Raw genomic sequence first — 18,256 nt, 5'->3', positions numbered from 1 at the left:
GCACACAAACAGAAAATGAATTGTTTATTGAGAATCAAAGAAAACAAGCAGAAGCCAATGTTGCAAATGAAAATGAAATAATGGAATGGCACCGTAAATTGGGTCATGTTGATCTTTCAAATCTCAAAAAAATCCCTGTTTTGTGTCAGGGAGTGCCAGCACATATAACCAAATGTGAAGATAAAGTGATATGTGAAATATGTGCTGTTGCTAATATGCTGTTCTGTTGCAAAACCAAAAGACAAAGAGCAACAAGATGTCTACAAATTATTCACACTGATTTATGTGGCAAAATCTCTCCCCCAACCTTTGACGGCAAGAATTACTTTATGACATGCATTGATGATTATTTACATCATATTACTGTCTACTTGTTGGAAAGTGAAAAAGAAGCAGAAACTTTTTTCATGGAATATATATTCGAAAGTGAAAATCATCATAATCTTAAAGTATCAAAATTAAGATTGGATAATGGTGGTGAGTACCGCTCAAATAATTTTAAAGCTTGATGTAAATGTGAAGGGATTCAGTAAAATTATACAATCCCCCATACTCCTCAATTGAACGGCACTGCTGAGAGGATGAATTTAACCTTACAAAATAAAATGAGAAGAGCTATGTTGCAAGACTCAAAACTACCAAATAAAATGTGGGGTAGTGCTGTGCAAACAGCTGCCTATTTACAAAATAGAACACCCTCTGAAGTCATTATAACATATTACTATTGCTTATCAAAAATGGTACAATACAGTTCCAGACCTCAAGATGGTTCAAGTGTTTGGAGCTATAGTGTACTAAGGACTTTAGTTCCTTAGTAATTTGAATAAATTACACGAAAGAGGCAAGAAAGGTATATTTGTTGGATATGTTCTCAACGGATATAGAATTTGGGATGAAGAACAATATAAAATCTATGTATCCAAAGATGTCATATTCTTTGATACTCAAAATGAAAAACAAGGAAATCAACCAAATTTGAATATTGAAAATGCTATACAATATGTATTTGCTGATGAAGAAGAAAACCTATTGAAAGAAAATGGAAATAACAATCAAGATGAAGACCAAAATACAGAAGATGAAAATCAAGATAATGAAGACCAAGATACAGAAGATGAAAATAATGAAAATGATGTTGAAATATTGAATCCAAACCAAAGATCACAAAGGAATAGAAGACTTCCTGCAAGATTTGAAGATTATGTAATGCTTGCTGAGGAATCTCCTATTACCTATGAAGACTGTATGAAGAATGACCATCGTGCAGAATGGATGAATGCCATTAATGAAGAAAAAAAATGTCTGAAAAGAAACCAAACCTGGGATCTTGTAAATCCACAGGAATCCAAAGGAAAAGAAATAGTTACTAGTAGGTGGCTATTTAAAATTAAAGACAGTTGTCATTTCAAAGCAAGACTCGTTGCAAGAGGATGCCAGTAGAAAAATGGACTTGATTACAAAGACATTTTTAGTTCGGTCATACATGCTAACTCTCTCAGAATGCTTTTGGCTATCGCTGCAACTGAAAATTTAGAAATGACGTCATTTGACATAAAGTCAGCTTTTCTGCATGGTGATTTACAAGAAGTCATATACATGCATTTGCCTGAAGATTTTGAAACAGGTGGAAAAAAGTTGAAAAAGGCACTTTATGGTCTGAAGCAAGCAACTCAACAATGGTTCAAACGTTTAACTGATTTTCTCAAGAAAGAGGGGCTTTTCCAGCTGAAGACTGATCAATGTGTGTTTAAATCGAATAAAAACAAATTATTTGTTGGTATTCATGTGGATGATGGTATTGTGATTGGTGATTAGTCTGAAATTGTGAAGCTCATGAATAAGTTGAAGCAAACTTTTGAAATCAAAGTTAATGAAAACCCTGAAATTTATCTGGGTATGCAAATCAAGAAAACTGAAGAAGGAATCCTTGTCCATCAAGCAAATTATGTAAATCATGTGCTGTAAATCATCTGCTATGCTGTCAATTATGCTAGTAGACACTGCAAAAATCCTTTGCAACAAAACATTTTGAATGTGAAGAGAACCTTGCGTTATCTGAATGGATCAAAAGAAGATGGTCTCTTGTATTCAAACAAGGGTGAAAAATATACTCTACAAATGTACTGTGACGCTGATCATGCTGGTGATGTCGCTGATAGAAAAAGTACCTCTGGAATTATAATACTATGTGGTAATGCCCCAATTGCATGGGTATCTAAGAAACAAATTTGTGTCGCTCAACATTGTACAGAAGCTGAGGATATTGTCACAGCGCAATGCTGCCAACAGATGAAATTTATCAAAACTGTACTTGAAGAGATGGTATCAACTGGAATTTCTATCAAGCTATTTGTTGATAATACCAGCTGTATCAAAATGATCAGAACGAATCAACTGACAAGAAAGTGTATTTTCATTGATGTCAAATATCATTTGGTGAAAGATGAGTACAAGAAGGGACTGTTTTCGATTGAATATTTCCCAACAAAAGAGAATATCTCGGATATCGTGACCAAGCCTCTGCAAAATCCTCAATTTGAATATCTCAAGAATAAATGTATGTCATCATCATCCTTTTTTTGTATCAAGATGGAGTAGTAGAAAGCCAAAAACTTACTTTTCCAAAAATTAATCACTCCTAAAAATATAACCCCTTCAATTCAAAAGTATGTACTTAAAATAAACCAAATAATATTGTAAACCAAAGTGCTAAGACTTATGTTCTTATTGAACTTAGCCTAAGTGTAAGTTGTGTCACGTAACCAAATATTGTGGCATGTTTTTTTTGAATTCTTCAATCTTTTAACATTCACTCACTAAAATTAATTTTTGCCCTGTCCATTGAGGGAGTATGTTGAAATATTGTTATGTTGGCAATGTCCAGACAAAAATTTATGTTGGTAATAGTGTGTTAACAAAGATGAAAAAAGAGAAGAAGATAATAATAAAGTGACTTTTGGTTGTTAGTTATTTTTGACTCAACATTTAAGCTTAAAACTGAAGCAATTAATTGAAAATAAGTAAGAAAAACTAAATATTCGTAACATGAGGCACTGGAATAATTTACTTATGAAACTTCCTATTAGGGAAGATAATAATGGTATTCTTTTGAATAAGTCATACTCTGTATGTCCTTCGAAATAACAAAAGAGGTCAACTGAGCAAATGAACCTGCCACTGCCCTCACCATGGTAGCATTGGATCCTCTCCATAAGCCAGCAATCCCTTCTTTTGAATAAATTGTTTTGAAAATGGCAAATACTCCTTCGTGATCATGTTGTGTGCCTACTGATATATTGTCGGCCACTTGGGAGCCAAACTTTTACTAAAAATAAAGGGCTTCCCATGAATGCTCCAGCTGCTCCACAAAAGGCACTCGCTATGGCACTTCTATGAAAAATTGTTTTCCCCCTTCTCATTGGTCAAATAACCCTTTTGATTAAACCATTGATAGGACCCTAGTCTTATAGAATTTCTTATAGATTGCATTGCCATGGCTAGTAAGAGATCTTTCTGAAGACGTCCAATCCCTTCATTTTTACCAATCACCCAGCTAGCGTGAAAAATGTTTTTGTAGACAATATCATGTTGACCTTTTGCTCGAAGTTCGCTCTGTAGCGGCATTCGCGTGTTTACGACATCAATGGGGTTGCTGAATATTGAACTACAGCAATGTGACCGATTGACTGAGTGAGTAACTTCCTGATGATGCTAACTTCGTTAGCGAAACGCGTCGGGAGAGTGCTCTAGTTCGTGGTTTGAGTATATTACTCTGAAAAGTGAATAACTTTCCATTGTCATCAAACTTTTTAAAAGTTTTTATTCGATGTGAGTAAACATTCCTTGTAAGTATTGTATATTTCCTGCGTCAATCTGCAATAAATGTCATAAGAAAACATCACGGGAGTCGTATAATAAATTATTTGAGAAAACAGCACCTATAGGAAAAGTGTAAATTACGATAATATGATCTAAATTAAAATCTAGGCATTCATTGGAATGTTATCTAGTTTAGTGATTCAATATTTTTTCTGCAAAAAGGTTGGTTGGGTAACAGGATCAATTTTTAAAAAAAAAACAATCAGGGCTCAACACGGAAAAACTACTTTTAGAGCCCTCAAAAAGAATTTAATTGAATTCGAAACGTCGCTAAAAAAAAACAATTATTTTTAAGAAAACGTTGATCCTGTTACTCAACCAGTTTTTTTCTGGGAAACCATCAGAATGTCACAAACTTTGAAAATGAAGAAGAATAGAGAATTGAAACTTTCTATATTTTTTTACACTTTTATTTGTTATTAACCTGTGACGGCTCGTGCATTGGAGAACGGGGGAGGCTGAAGTCATAAAGACTATATACACAGAAAAGCCTGCCGGAGGCGCGAAAATTTTTTGGGGTACCGCACCTATTTAAAGCAAAATACGTAATATTTGCATAAATGCAAACAAAAATTGTGTATTGCCGAAAATGATACGTATAAATCTGACCATTAAAAAAACAAAAACAAGGAAAAGGGTTCAAAACTGACTTCCTCTTTGAAGATGATCACTTGGTGATCGAAACACGTGTCGAGGTGTTAAAAATAACGATTTGGTGTTGGGAAAAAACTCCAGTAATATTCATTACTACACCAAAGGTTCCAAACAGTGCATAATAAGTAAATGTCCGTAATAACAGACGAATCTTAATGGCTTTATCATCTGAATTTTGTTTACCTATGACAATGTGGGTACGCTAATCTGATAGCTAGCGAGTGGACTAGGTCAATTTGATAATTAAGTAGGTCACATCCACAATGCTTACGTTTATAAATTTTCAAGGATTCCAAATAATTGAATTTCCAACCCCTTGCCTGCTTAGTGCAAACTTTCACTATCGTTTTGATTCGGGAACTTGTAATTGCATTCCAAGGAATGGTTTGAAACCGCTGAATAATTTTTACCTAGTCTGAAGAACCTTTCATGTTCACCATACCGTTTTGAAATTGTCTCACATAAACACTATTACACTCCGGTCACTTATAAACTCCAGATTCCCCCATCTTGTCCACTTTATCTTTGGCATCGAAAAGAAAATCAGGTAACCTGGCACGTGGCCTGAATGCCACTTTCACGTTGTTTTTCCGGAAAATCTCGAAATGGTTTCTGTTATTTCACCTAAATATAGTAGAGTTACAAATTTCTTGATTACTGATTGTTTAATCTGGAGGTATACTAATCTGTTAGTGAATTTGAGGCTTTGTTTTCTGACTGACTGCTGGATTTTCTCTGCATTGAAACCATTATTATGAACTACCTGAAGTTTATATCGGTAAACGGGGACGTTCGTGTACATTGTTAGGTATTTCAGTTTTTTTTTATTCGTTTGAAAATGTCCTTATAGCACGAAACTGCAGGAACGTTGGTTACAAACACAAGTAGTATGAAAACATAGGAAGTTTAAGTTATCATTTTTCAAGACATTGTTCAGAAACTAGAAACACTCTGTTGGAAATAACATCTAATACTGAAAAGATGCGGCGTGTCAATCTTTGTAGGTGAACCTATTGACTTTGGTAAGAAAGAGAATATTCATCTGACAATTCAAACGATATAAAGTTAGTATGTGGTGCACAGTTCCTAGTGAAAATAACCGAGAACTCTTCTGCTTTGACCAGAGTTCAGAACATTTTCAGAGACTACGTTCATGGCGTGAAATCAAAGAGAAGCAATACAGGTAGTGATGCAAATGTTCGAAATTAGTGGGGGGGAGGGAAGTAAAATCATCTCCGGAAGGAAAGAAACGGAATTACAAAGACCGTTTATGTGCAAGAGTGATGTAACTTTAAAATCTTCAGATCTCTTTTCACATAGAAAAAACTGAATTATTTTTTCCAGCAGTTGATACTTCAAACTAAGACCTAACGTACAAAGTTAACGATTTATAAATTTACTTCTTTTACCGTAAATAATTGGCACTATTGATGCTGTTATAAAAATAATTCATATTAATTCAGAATTTTTTGAAACAATGTCATTCAAGTTTGTAATAAATTACTACAAATGAAGACCATATGGTATAATTTTATCTTGCATATATGTGAAATATAAGACGTATGTTAAGTTATTTTGATGGTCTATTAAAATTCAAACTCCGATCCTGCAAACTTCAATATACATTACTTGTGCTGATCCATGCGAATGTGTTAAGAATATATCAAGGTACGCTACTGTTTTCTTCCACCAGTAAAACTCGAAGTGGGAATTTCGACTTTATATCGGTACTGAAAATGGTTTCGAAATTGTAGTTTTCCATCTAACTGATGACAACTATATTCTCCTATGGGGATAAAATGAACATATTTTAATGATAGACCTATTGTGATGTTGAAGTGAACTTTTTCACGATTTAAAATGCATAGTATTTGTTATTGTAGTTGTATGGTGTTGGCGTTTCTTCAATTATTTACTGGTAAGTCGCAATTCTTTAGACCGATCGACTTTTCCTTTCACTCTGTCTATGCGAATTATGTTAACAGCGACATTAAGAATTCGTCAAAAATTTCAAAGAGAGCATGTTATAACTACAAATTAACTGAATGCTGTTTCATGTTATTTCAAGTACTGTTAAAGAAAATGTGACAACTATTCGCTTTTGTTTACAGACTTTTCATCTTCCCATCATTCTTCACTTTTTATCTCTTGGATATATCGGAAATCATTTCCAATCTGACAAATCAATGGATGTTAGTTATCTAAACGACTTCAATTCAATAGTCATCAAAATTCCAGTGCTTATGTGATTTATTTCAGATTCGGTCTTTCCAATTCTTCGATTATTAATCTGATGGTGGAGCTCTATAATTCGAAGCACACATTCAATGTAAATCATATCATTTGGAACAAGTTGGTTGGTTATAGAACAAGAATATAAAAATTCAGATGATGAGAAATATCGCCACACCTCCTTTCTAATCATCTTCGAATTTGTATCGATTTGGGTTTTCCTATGTCTCAATATATGAACAATATCAACACTTTGGTCTCATTTTCACTAGTTAATTTTATTTATACGACGGTTTTGACGTAAGATTCCGTGAACAAGTCTGTTTGGACAAAAATCCACAATGAATGAACATTTTCATGAATCGAAACACAAGATAAGTGAAGATAACCTCAAAATCCTATAAATATGTAATAAAGGAAAAAAATAATTTGTTGAAAGTCATGGAAATTAACAAATCGATTAGAAACCTCAAATATATACCCCTAAACATGCAACTCGATTTATGTAGGTCTCCACTCTTGAATTAATACGTTATACAACCCCTATAATCCTCAGTGTTGAACTTTATAGTTGGCACCCTGGTTTGTTCAACTACCTGTCCCTCTATCTTGCCTAAAAATTCTCGATATAACCGAGTTTTCAAATTTCACATTTCAGTTTTATACTTGATAATGGGGTTAAATCCGAAACCGGTCGTATAAATAAAATTAAGTAGAGGAAATTCGACAATAGTGTTTTTATTCATTTCATTAAAGTGGTCATGAATTACCACAAAATAAACTTGTCATCAGTCACACATATTGAACATGCTAAATAGATGAAACTGTGAACATATGTTAGAGACGAGTGTACCAACACAAATTTATAAAAATCGCTAATTGAATGTACATAGGCCGCGAAATTTGAACATTCACTTTATTTTTTGGACAGTACAGGTTATACATGAGGTATTTACTAGTTAGGTTGAGTAAGGTTAGGTCCAAAGTGAGTGGGTCTATTCAATGCTCCACCGCAACCCGCAAAGGTTTATTGTGGCTCACACCTATTCACACCCGACCAAATAAACCCGGCTTCTTAACGAAGCCGATTAGTTTGTATGATGAGTGGTCTTCCAGGTCAGAGGGTAAGAGTACGGCTCTGCCGAACTCTAAAAACCTAATTTGGTCCCCAGCGGGGCAGGCACAAAGTATATGCTCTGCTGTTTCATCATTAGTGAGATAGTCGGATAGTCAAAGTGTGAGATTCCCACTTTGATACCTTCCCATATGAGGGTTTTTGCACGTCAGTTACACCTGACGATGCCTTAGATTCAACCGTGCAGGGCTTTTTCGTCTCTGGTTTTGGTGAATCATCACTTGAGCGCAAACGTTTGCTAACCAGCTCATCGAAGGTTTGTTCCTCCACCTGAGACAGTTTCTGCGTACGCCTCTCAAGAATTTGGTGCAAGGCGGTTTTGTAAAGTACTCCGCTCTTGGGGAGACGACTCAGTCGTTTCCTGGCTGCACCACCAAACCTTTTTTATAGGTTCAGTTATTGGATCAGGAGTTGGAGAGTTGAGAAGCTCTTGCTCCTGATCTAAATTTACAGGGAGGTCAGTTGGAGTCATAAGCTCGACATCCATCTCCTCTGTAGACTCAGCATCAGAAAGAATTTTGAAGTTTACTCTGTCCATGATAGTCCCACGAATAGCTAGGGAAGGAAGGTCAATCACGACAGAGCCCCGCATTACCGTGACAAGGCGATGCTACGACGAGAGGACTCTCGTTACCTCGAAGGTTCTGTATAGACAGCTGATAGGCTCAGTGTCATTCATCCTCTTGGCATGGATACACACCTTAGGATTAAGCCATCGTTGGAATGCCATTTAGTTAGGGAATAACAGAACCACAAGTGATTCTGTCATTGCCATATCCAGCGGGGCTACGTGGAAGCGGGCATCCGATGACCGGTTTGCTCAACCCCCACATCCCAACCAATGCACTCGCCAAAAACAGCATGCACAGTGGTTCAGGCAGTGAAAGTTGAACAATGACAGCCAACCCGCCAATACTAGTACTTCCATCTGCAATTTCTTTCAGAATATGTATTTTGGTATGTCTGTTTACATGAGGTTAAACATAAGTTCAAATACGTATTGTATTAGGAAGATTTGTGTGCGCAACTAATAGAATCCCGCTAGACATTATATCCGACAGACTTTAATGCAAGATACTTCACAGAGGTTAGTTTTGCAGATTTTTTTCGTTTATCCAGCAGCAGAACTACACTGAAATCAGTCAGTAGATCATCAACATATCACCTTATTTATCCAGTTTTGAAGGTTCCGAAATCTCTGATAGGGAACAAGATCAGTAAATTGGTCAATAAGAAATATAAAAATACTGGGAAAATATACCTAGCAATACACACGGAAAAACATTTATAAACGACCCATCTGAAAAATTTCTCCAGGGTAACTCACATCAATTTGTAGGACACCTAAACAAAATGAAAGACTTCAGCTGCAGGTGATACAACAAAGAGAAAGAGACAGCTCGTCGTGTTTTAAAACAAATTCAGTAAAAAAATGATACAAACTTCCAACAGATAATATATAATGAAGGATAATAAAGGAAACAAGATTGTTGGGATGAAAAACGCATTAAACTCTGAGATAAATGATTGATAAAATGTTGTAAAAAGATGTTATTGAAGAGTCATCAAGTCTATGGGCATTTTTATTGGTAGGTAATGGTGATAAAGAAAGAGGGAACAGCTTGTTTCTGCTTAGACCATAGGCGGTTGAATGACGTCACGAAGATGATAAAAATTTCACAGACGTTTCGATGTAACTAGTCTTTATCTACCGTTGGTTTCGCAATGTTTACGAACTGTTTCACATCCACCACAGATAATTTCTTCAGTCTGAGGTTTTACTTTCATGGCACAACTTACAAATTGTTCTATATTATATTGCATCCGAGATAATTCTCAAAGTATCTGGTATTACGAAACCAAAACACTCAAACAAATCTTTGCATGGTATCAAAATTAGGTTCAATTGTCAATAAATGGAACATTTTTATTATGTTTCGGGAGTACATGACATTTCATACCTTTCTGTGTAGAACTAGTTACTTCTTTTCTTCAAATTACAGATAGTCCCAAAATAATTTTTCAACATTCTCGTGAGATCTTAAAATTATTGCACAATAATTGATGTTGAATTTGCATATTCAAATATGTTAGGTTTTTCCTTAGACATTACGATCCATACTATTCGGAGAATCGAACACAACAATGATAGCTTCGAGTATGAAATATTTTTAAGATCAATTTGCGCTTTCGATTAAAATTTTTGCTATATCTCGAGCATTTTAAATAAAAATTTTGCAGAAATATTTTATTGCACTGATTGCCAGGAAGTCAATTACTACAAAATGTTCGTTATTACAAGGAGAGTGCCAATCTTATTGAAAATGATCTATTCATTGTGGATTATCGAAATACTCTTCTTGATGATAAATTGTTTATTCATTCAAAGAGCACTTCGCTTAGCTCTTTTTATCCTAGAACTCTTTAAATGGCAAAGAAAACATGAACAGTTAACAAGTTATAAATCGATATAACTTTTTAAATAGTAATTACAAATTTTTATATCAATTTAAGTAATACCTAATGCAAATGAAACAATTCATAAATCGATAAGTTGAGAACAATATTTCATGATGTTGCATATGCAAAATAGTAAAACACTCAACAGTTTTTGCAGAAATTCATTCATTTTTTCATGAAACCATAAATACCATTAGTATTTTTAATAGCGTAATAATGTAGTGATATGATAATATAATAATAATAAGATGGAGTAGTAGAAAGCCAAAAACTTTCTTTTCCCAAAATAATAATAACATAATTCAATAATTAATTAGGCAATGATGTAATCTAGACGTCATTTTACAAGTAATAACATCTTAAATAATTGAAAAATTGTCAAATGAAACAATCATAGAGCTGAGAACGAACTGAACAGAACTTTCATTCTTATTCACAGAACAACAGACAATGTACCTAATACAATCTCTAGACAGGCGACCCCAGTTGCTTATTTTTGTTATATTTCAATAACTAATTCTATACTTCCACTCAACAAAACTAAAACTGACTATGTATTTAATATAATGATCTGCAATAAATGTTTCAACATTGACGTTTTGCTCTGTTTATTCAAACCTAACAATTCTATAAATTTATAATGCTTGACTGCACATAAACCTTTGGTAAACAAATCACCTGGCATCTCTGAAGTTGGTAAAAATTCCAATCGAATAATATTATTATTTATGTGTTTCCTGAAGAAGTGAAAGCGGATATCAAAATGCTTTTATCTTTTATGCAAACAAGTATTATGGTTTCATCAGGTGGTAGCATTGCCTGAATGTTAAATCGAAACCGATTTTATGTGTGAAAGAAACATTTTCGAGTCTTTTTGTACCTGGCTTCGCCTAAGAACACACAGTGATGATTTGAGTAAATTTTTTTCTGAGAATCATCCATCCGAATATATTTCCTACGTTTGATATGATAATATTATATAACATGAAAGTAAAATCAAATTATATTGAGCAATGAATACAATTGAATGAAAATTAGCAAAAAATAAAAAATTGAACAATTAAAAATGAAAATCGCTAACACCGTACTACAGAAAGCCTCATTTACCTGTATGGACTACCCAAAGTCTACAGGAAGGATTTTTTTTAAAGACACAACACAAGCATTAAAGAAAAATCCTTAGGGCGCTCTCAGAGCGGATTTGAATCGCTGGCTGGAGATTAAATCCATTTGGAAAAACGTTCTCAGGAAGTTTATTCCACATAAGCGCAGTTCTCCAGATGAAAGAGTTCTTGAAGAGTTAAGTTCAAGGTATACTGAGTTGAAATTCAAAACGATGAGCAGCCGCGTATTTCTGATATGTACCGCTCTTGGTGGAATCAAATGTGTTCCGCTCAGATCGATCATTAGTTCCAGAAACTCGGCTACTCAAAACTTTCAATTTCACAACCACTTCAAGGAAAAACTTCACCTTTTGGGAAGACGCAATCGAAGTCACGGAGCAAGATCAATTAATCAGTTTTGACGTGGAAAGCCTTGACACCAACATGAAAAGTTGATCGTGATTGATAAAACCAGCTGGTATGTATTCGACAGCGAATAAAATGAATTAATGTTAGGCCATTTACAAGCAGAGTCATCTTATGTATGAAAGGCGCAGGTATTTACGATAATTAACTTAAGTTCCTGTTGAAAACCTACCTACTTTTGATGAACAATTCTTTTTCCGTTTCAAAAGGTTTCTGACTTCTGTACTGTAACGTAAAAATTGATTCATGTTCGAAAAACAACTGATAACTCGTTTGAATAATAAGCATTCATTGTTTGATATATATTTGTTTTATTGCAGGTGTCTGTTATTCTCAACTTTTAGTGCCAGATGATCTATTCCAAGCACAATATGCCAACTCCACAAGGTTCAAACGAGAACTAGACGAGTAAGTCTGTTTTGATTATATACCTACGAATACAAACAATAATAATTACTAAGAAGAATATACATAATGTGACATCGAAAAGATTCGACAAGTGGGGCTGTTATTTCCTATTTCTAAAATTTAAAGAAAGGAACGAATGACATCACTGAAAAGATGTTTCACGATACATTGCTGTTATGCTTTTGACAATTAGTCCATTCATTCAAAAGATATGGAACTGTGAAATTCCATAACACAAGTTTTCAGAAAAATGCAAACTCATATCGATTTTGAATAAAAACCTCTCATATGAATTCAAATGTCAACGATGAATCCAAAATTATAACCATTTTATAATCTAAGAACATCAGCTATTACCTACGCTCCAATCGGATGAATAATTCTAAGCTGGGATCAACTAGCTAAAAAAAGCTGGTACAATATTTAATTGAGGAATTAGGCTTTCATCGCTGGCGTCAATGTTTTGGTTGGTTTCTAGGTTTTGCCGTTGTCCCCTTTGGTTAAAATCTCCAATCCATAAATACAAGTTATTGTATGATTTTCATTATGAGGGGTTTTACAAAAACCGCAACACGTGTTTCGCTATACAATAGCTTTCTCAAGCATAAAATAATATTAATACATTCTTGTTGAATGATGATTCGAAGTTGTTAGCGTCTCGGTATTTTCGAACAGGATCTTGTGTTTCCCGTCGTACAGTGCATGTTATCATTGCGGACTTCTTGATCTGTCCCAATCGGTAACTCCGCTTGTGCTCAACTATGTCCAACAATGCTTCTTTTCGTCTGACCGATATAGACATTACCACAGTAACATGGAATCCTGTCAACTCCCGCTGATTTGAGTGGATCTCTGCTGTTTTCCGCTGATCTCAGATACTCCGATATTTTCTTCGTTGGTTTGAAAACGCTGTTAATTTTCTCCTTCTTTAGAATTTTCCGTATTTGATTGGTGACACCTTCTATGTATGGCATCTAGACAGTGCCTTGGACAGTGCCTTCACTGGTGTTTCTCTTCGTCTCCCTTGGACGCGTAACGTGGATTATGTCTTTTATGTCGCAGCTGTTCGCTTGTAACACAGTTGTTAGATGTTATATTTCGTCGTCGACGTACCTTTCTCTACATATTCTCTAAGCTCTGTTCACTAGGTTGTTGATGACGGTTCGTTTTTGTTCTGGATTATGGTTGGATACAATATGTAGGTATCGATCTGTGTGTTTTCTTTCTGTACACCTTATGGCCTAGTTGATTGCCTTCCTTGATGACTAAAACACCTCACTGAAGATGACTGCCGCAGGTATAGTTGCAGAATATTACCAAAGAAGACCACAGTAAGTCCCGGAAACCAACCAACAGAATATTTGATTTATTAGTGGAAAAAGGGAAACCGGGTTCAAATAGGTAGTGACAGGTCAATAAATTGATGATTACTACATGATATTTATTCTAGAGCGACTTGGTCCTCTGGTTAAACAAATTTAATGAATTCAAGGAAATTATTCAAATATATTTGATTCTCCATTCATTATTGGTAACTATTGAATTCATTCATTTTCGTAATTTCCAGAAGGTTAACCTTCAAAACTTTCTGTGCCTCTGTAAGGAGGTGAGTATCACACGTTGAATTTACTGTTTCTATGTTCTTAAATGCTTACCTGAAATGTTCTTCCAGTTTGACCTTTGTAGAACATCGAACATGAAAAACACGACAATTGGTGAATTTCTGATATATTTGACATCAAACCTTTGTAGTCGTTATTTTTATTATGCACGCTCAAATTTTCATTGGTGTCATACGACACATTTATGCCTTTGCTTCTTAAGAAAATAAAATTCTTCATACTGAGTTAAATCAAATGAATTTTCTTGTCTATACAGTAAAGAAACACTCTATTGGGAAATTTTCACCGAACAGTTTTGAAAATCGCAGCAGGTATTTGATTCTACAAAAGCTTTCTCAGGCATGTTCTTACTAACTAAATTCTACTTAATCATTTAGTACTTTTTATATATAACAGAACATAACATATAACAATTTGAATCTTATGATATTATACCTACTTAATGATCAATAATGCACTAGCTAACAAATAATAACAAAAATGCGACAAATATTATAATGTTTATACATGAGCGTTTGAAGCATCCTGACTGCGACTTCAACATCAAAAATTTTCCATTACGTAAAGATTCTGAGTTATAGTCATTTATATTTTATACAAAAATGTTCACATATTATAGGGAATATAAGATCAAAACAAGAAAAAACAATATATTTTGAGAATAACTGACTTAATTTACAATACACATGAAGAAACATTCAAATAAAGCATTTTTTTGCAAATGTTGCAAATATTGACTTTCGTTTATATGTTTCATCGTTTTCCTATTGCTATTAGTTTGCGCGTTTGACCGCATTCGTAGCATCAATAATAACGGAGTTGGCCATGGTTCCCACTCATTTTGATGATACAAATAAAAAATGTAACAAATAGTGGACATAACACTCCAAAATGGGGAGCAAATCGCGGACACGTATTTCTGGCTATTGGCCTCATCAGCGCAGTAGCCAAGTGTAAAGATGGGCAACACTTGTTTGCCGAAAACAGGAAACAACATAGACGCACGGAGTCAACAACAGAAGCCAACCGCACATTTGTGGTCATGTTAGATGTAGCCTGGGAATTCTAGGCCTTCTAACTGGAACCACAAATGTGCGGCTCCAAACTTCTATAGAAATATTAAATGGAGTGTTGAGGCTAATTTTTCAAATCGTGGAAAGTATAATAGAAATAATTTTCATTATTGGAGTAGACATAATCCATTTCTAGTCCATCCCACAATCCGCAAAGACGATTTAGTATTAATGTTTGGTGTGGTCTATTCAGAGACAGAACTATCGGTTCATTTTTCTATGGACCCCTTTATATTAATGTATCAACAAGAATGTATATATTATCAAGTTTTCAGATGATATATACGTTTATGTCGATTATTCTGCCATGTCTTGTGGTAGGCTTATTTCGGTTATTATTCATTTGTAGTTCTAATTTATATTGTAAAAAGTTTACCAAGAGTTGTTTATTTTCGTAGGCGAAATTAACATTGAAGTCTTTTGCTAAAATTGGGGGCAACATATGATAGTTCTCTCCTATTATTATTAATAAGGTAATTGTATAGTCAAGGTGCAAGATTCCTACCTTGATACCCGCGAAAACCTTAGATTCAACCGTGCAGGGCTTTTTCGCCTCTGGTTTTGGTGAATCATCATCACTTGAGCGTAAACGTTTGCTAACCTGCTCATGGAGAGTTTGTTTCTTCACCTGAGACAGAGTCTGCGTGCGCCGCTCAAGAATTTAGTGCAAGGCGGTTTCATAAGGTACCCCGCTCTTTTAGGTTCAATTGGATCAGGAGTTGAAGAGTTGAGAAGCTCTCGCTCCTGATCTAAATTTACAGAGAGGTCAGTTGGAGTAAGCTCGACATCCATCTCCTCTCCAGACTAGCTCTTGATAAAAATTTACAAGGAGGTCAGTTGAAGTTGTAAACTCGACATCCATCTCCTCTGTAGACTCAGCGTCAGAAAGAATTCTTAAGTTTACTCTGTCCATAAAAGTTCCACGAGTAGCTAGCCAAAGGAGGTCAATCACGGCAGAGCCCCACATTACCTTGACAAGGGGATGCTATGACGAGAGGGCGCCTGGTATCTCGAAGGTTCCGTAGAGACAGCTGATAGGCTCAGTGTCATTCATCCTCTCGGCACGGATTCACACACCTTAGGATTAAGCCATCGTTGGGATGCCATTCAGTTAGGGAATAACAGAACCACAAGTGATTCTGTCATTTCCGTATCCAGCAGCGCTACGTGAGAGCAGGCATCCGATGGTCTGTTTGCTCAACCCCCACATCCCAAGCCAAAACACTTGCCAAAAACAGCATGCACAGTGGTTCAGGCAGTGAAAGATGAACAAGGACAGCAAACCCGCCCTTAACCTATAGAGAACAATTTTACTCTGTCTAAGCTCTCGCTATGGTATTTCACCAGAAGACCAGATGTTGGATCTGAACATCAATAAGGTTACTTTAACTAAATTCTGAAACATTTTGTTCAACTGATTACCACTGAGTCGTGTTCAGCAGCCAAAAATATCAATTCAATTCTCACAACGCATTCATTTGAATATATTTTTTTCAACATGTAACGAGGAAGAACTGAATAGTATATTCATTGAGGTTCATTTGCAATAGAACTTCTTTAATTTCGGTCGGTAGCCAAGCGGTTCGGCGTGGGTGCTTTGTTCACTCACTCGAATTGACTGCCGTGTTGGTCGGTGGTTTAAGCCCTAGTCTGAACGATCGATCTTCACTAGCTATCATCCAACTCGTGTTAGGAATCACACGATAAAAGGTAAGACCTCGCTAATCCTTAGCTCGCACAAGTTTCGACTTCTGAGGGTTGTCGTTCGTAGGGGTGCGACAGCTGGTTAACGGAAAAACAGATTTTAAGCAGATAAATTTCCATTTTTCTGATCAATTTTTGTCTCAGTTTTCAGTGCAAACTACCAAACTATCCAGAAAACGGACAATGGAGCGTGATAAATGGATATGGAAGACCCGGGGACGATGTTGAAATCAATACAATGATCAAATTTGAATGTTTACCAGGATACTTGTTAACGCCCGATACTCCTTACGTAGTATGTGATGGGAACTGGGGTCCTGAGATTATACCAAAGTGTAGAAGTAGGTAAACAAAGTTATCTGTAATTCTCCAACAAAACAATAATATTTACAGACCTTATAGTTGATAAAATTATCTCTCAACCAGCCAATAACGTTTTTTTTTTATTTTCTCCGCCATGATTTCCAACGTAGTACAATTCTTCTGATCAAATCGGATGATTGTGTAAGGAACATTGTTGAATGAAGTTGCTTCTATTCTTTTGAGAATTCATTTTTTTTAAAGCAATAAATAATAGTTGGATTTCTAGTTCATATCAATTAATATTCTCCTGAACACTTCATTTGAACACTTTCTCACTTGTAGTTTCGTTCTGAAAAAAGTTGTGAAATTTGTCTGACTTGGGCAGTATACAGGCGACTTCTCTGAATGTCCAGTTAAACCGGTGTTTCTCCTCATTGATTTAAGATTCGGAAAACTTTATGATATGTTGTTCCACTATTTTCGATTTGCTAGATTATTCTCGCCATTGCTGACTTTTAATGTCTTCTTCATTTCCTCGATGTAGGATTATTAATGCCAAGTTTCCAGAAAACGCAAATCCTATTTACTCACACTACAAGCAGAGCGGAGCTGTGGAACGTACTAATGTTTCAATACCCAGTTGCAACTATTTTTATTTCCTTCCAAAATTATTTGGTGTAGGGAAAGAATATCACTGGTTGCAATGACTTCTCTTTTTTGTGGAGCTCTTGTCCTCTTCTGGTCCATGTCTGTTCTATCTTCTTTTTGAGAGATATCCACTATTGTTAGATATCCTTCTTGGTAATTTTATGGTGGATGAATTCGTAACTGTTCGTGCTGTTCAGTATGAGTATATTCCATTTGAAAATATTTTTTCCTATTATTGTTGTTTCTCTTCACAATCTCGTCTTGAAATGACAATTCAATTTGTGATAGTTTCCGCTGTGAATGTCATGTCATACTTAGAACTTCTGAGATACTTGAAGAAAACACGGGTATCTGATACACGTATCGACAAAGTAAGTTCACATGAGGGGCAAGGGGTAAGGTGTTTTTTTACCAGAACTCCCACCCCAGAGTATGTATTTGTGAGTTGTTTCCGGACTTTGTCTGCAGGTGGCGCAATGTACATACTACTGAATCATCTGCAGATATGGTTTATTATTAGTTGGAATTAATTTTATTTGTTCTGGATACTCAGATGGTTCACTACATCTGAAATAACCTGTCCGTAACTGACGAGGGGCAAGTACCCCG

At 35.3% G+C, this 18,256-nt stretch overlaps 1 protein-coding gene and 1 pseudogene across 1 annotated transcript in view; one reads left to right on the top strand and one right to left on the bottom strand.

The window, feature by feature from the left end:
• Positions 1-2,978: 2,978 nt before the first annotated feature.
• Positions 2,979-5,335, bottom strand: LOC111510096 (solute carrier family 25 member 35-like; annotated as a pseudogene).
• An 882-nt stretch (positions 5,336-6,217) lies between these two features.
• The window catches only part of LOC111510097 (uncharacterized), a 39,905-nt gene continuing 27,866 nt past the window's right edge, over positions 6,218-18,256 (top strand). Inside the window, exons 1-3 of the mRNA XM_023165957.2 lie at positions 6,218-6,451; positions 12,210-12,297; positions 16,841-17,037. Of these exons, the coding sequence (XP_023021725.2) occupies positions 6,394-6,451; positions 12,210-12,297; positions 16,841-17,037 (343 nt within the window). The 5' untranslated portion in view covers positions 6,218-6,393. The remainder of the gene's footprint in view (positions 6,452-12,209; positions 12,298-16,840; positions 17,038-18,256) is intronic.

Source organism: Leptinotarsa decemlineata, unplaced genomic scaffold (genome assembly GCF_025532065.1).
Source record: "Leptinotarsa decemlineata unplaced genomic scaffold, Ldec_3_MD MMD2_tig00000218_RagTag_RagTag, whole genome shotgun sequence".
Lineage (NCBI taxonomy): Eukaryota > Metazoa > Arthropoda > Insecta > Coleoptera > Chrysomelidae > Leptinotarsa > Leptinotarsa decemlineata.
This window is presented reverse-complemented; position numbering and strand designations above follow the sequence as displayed.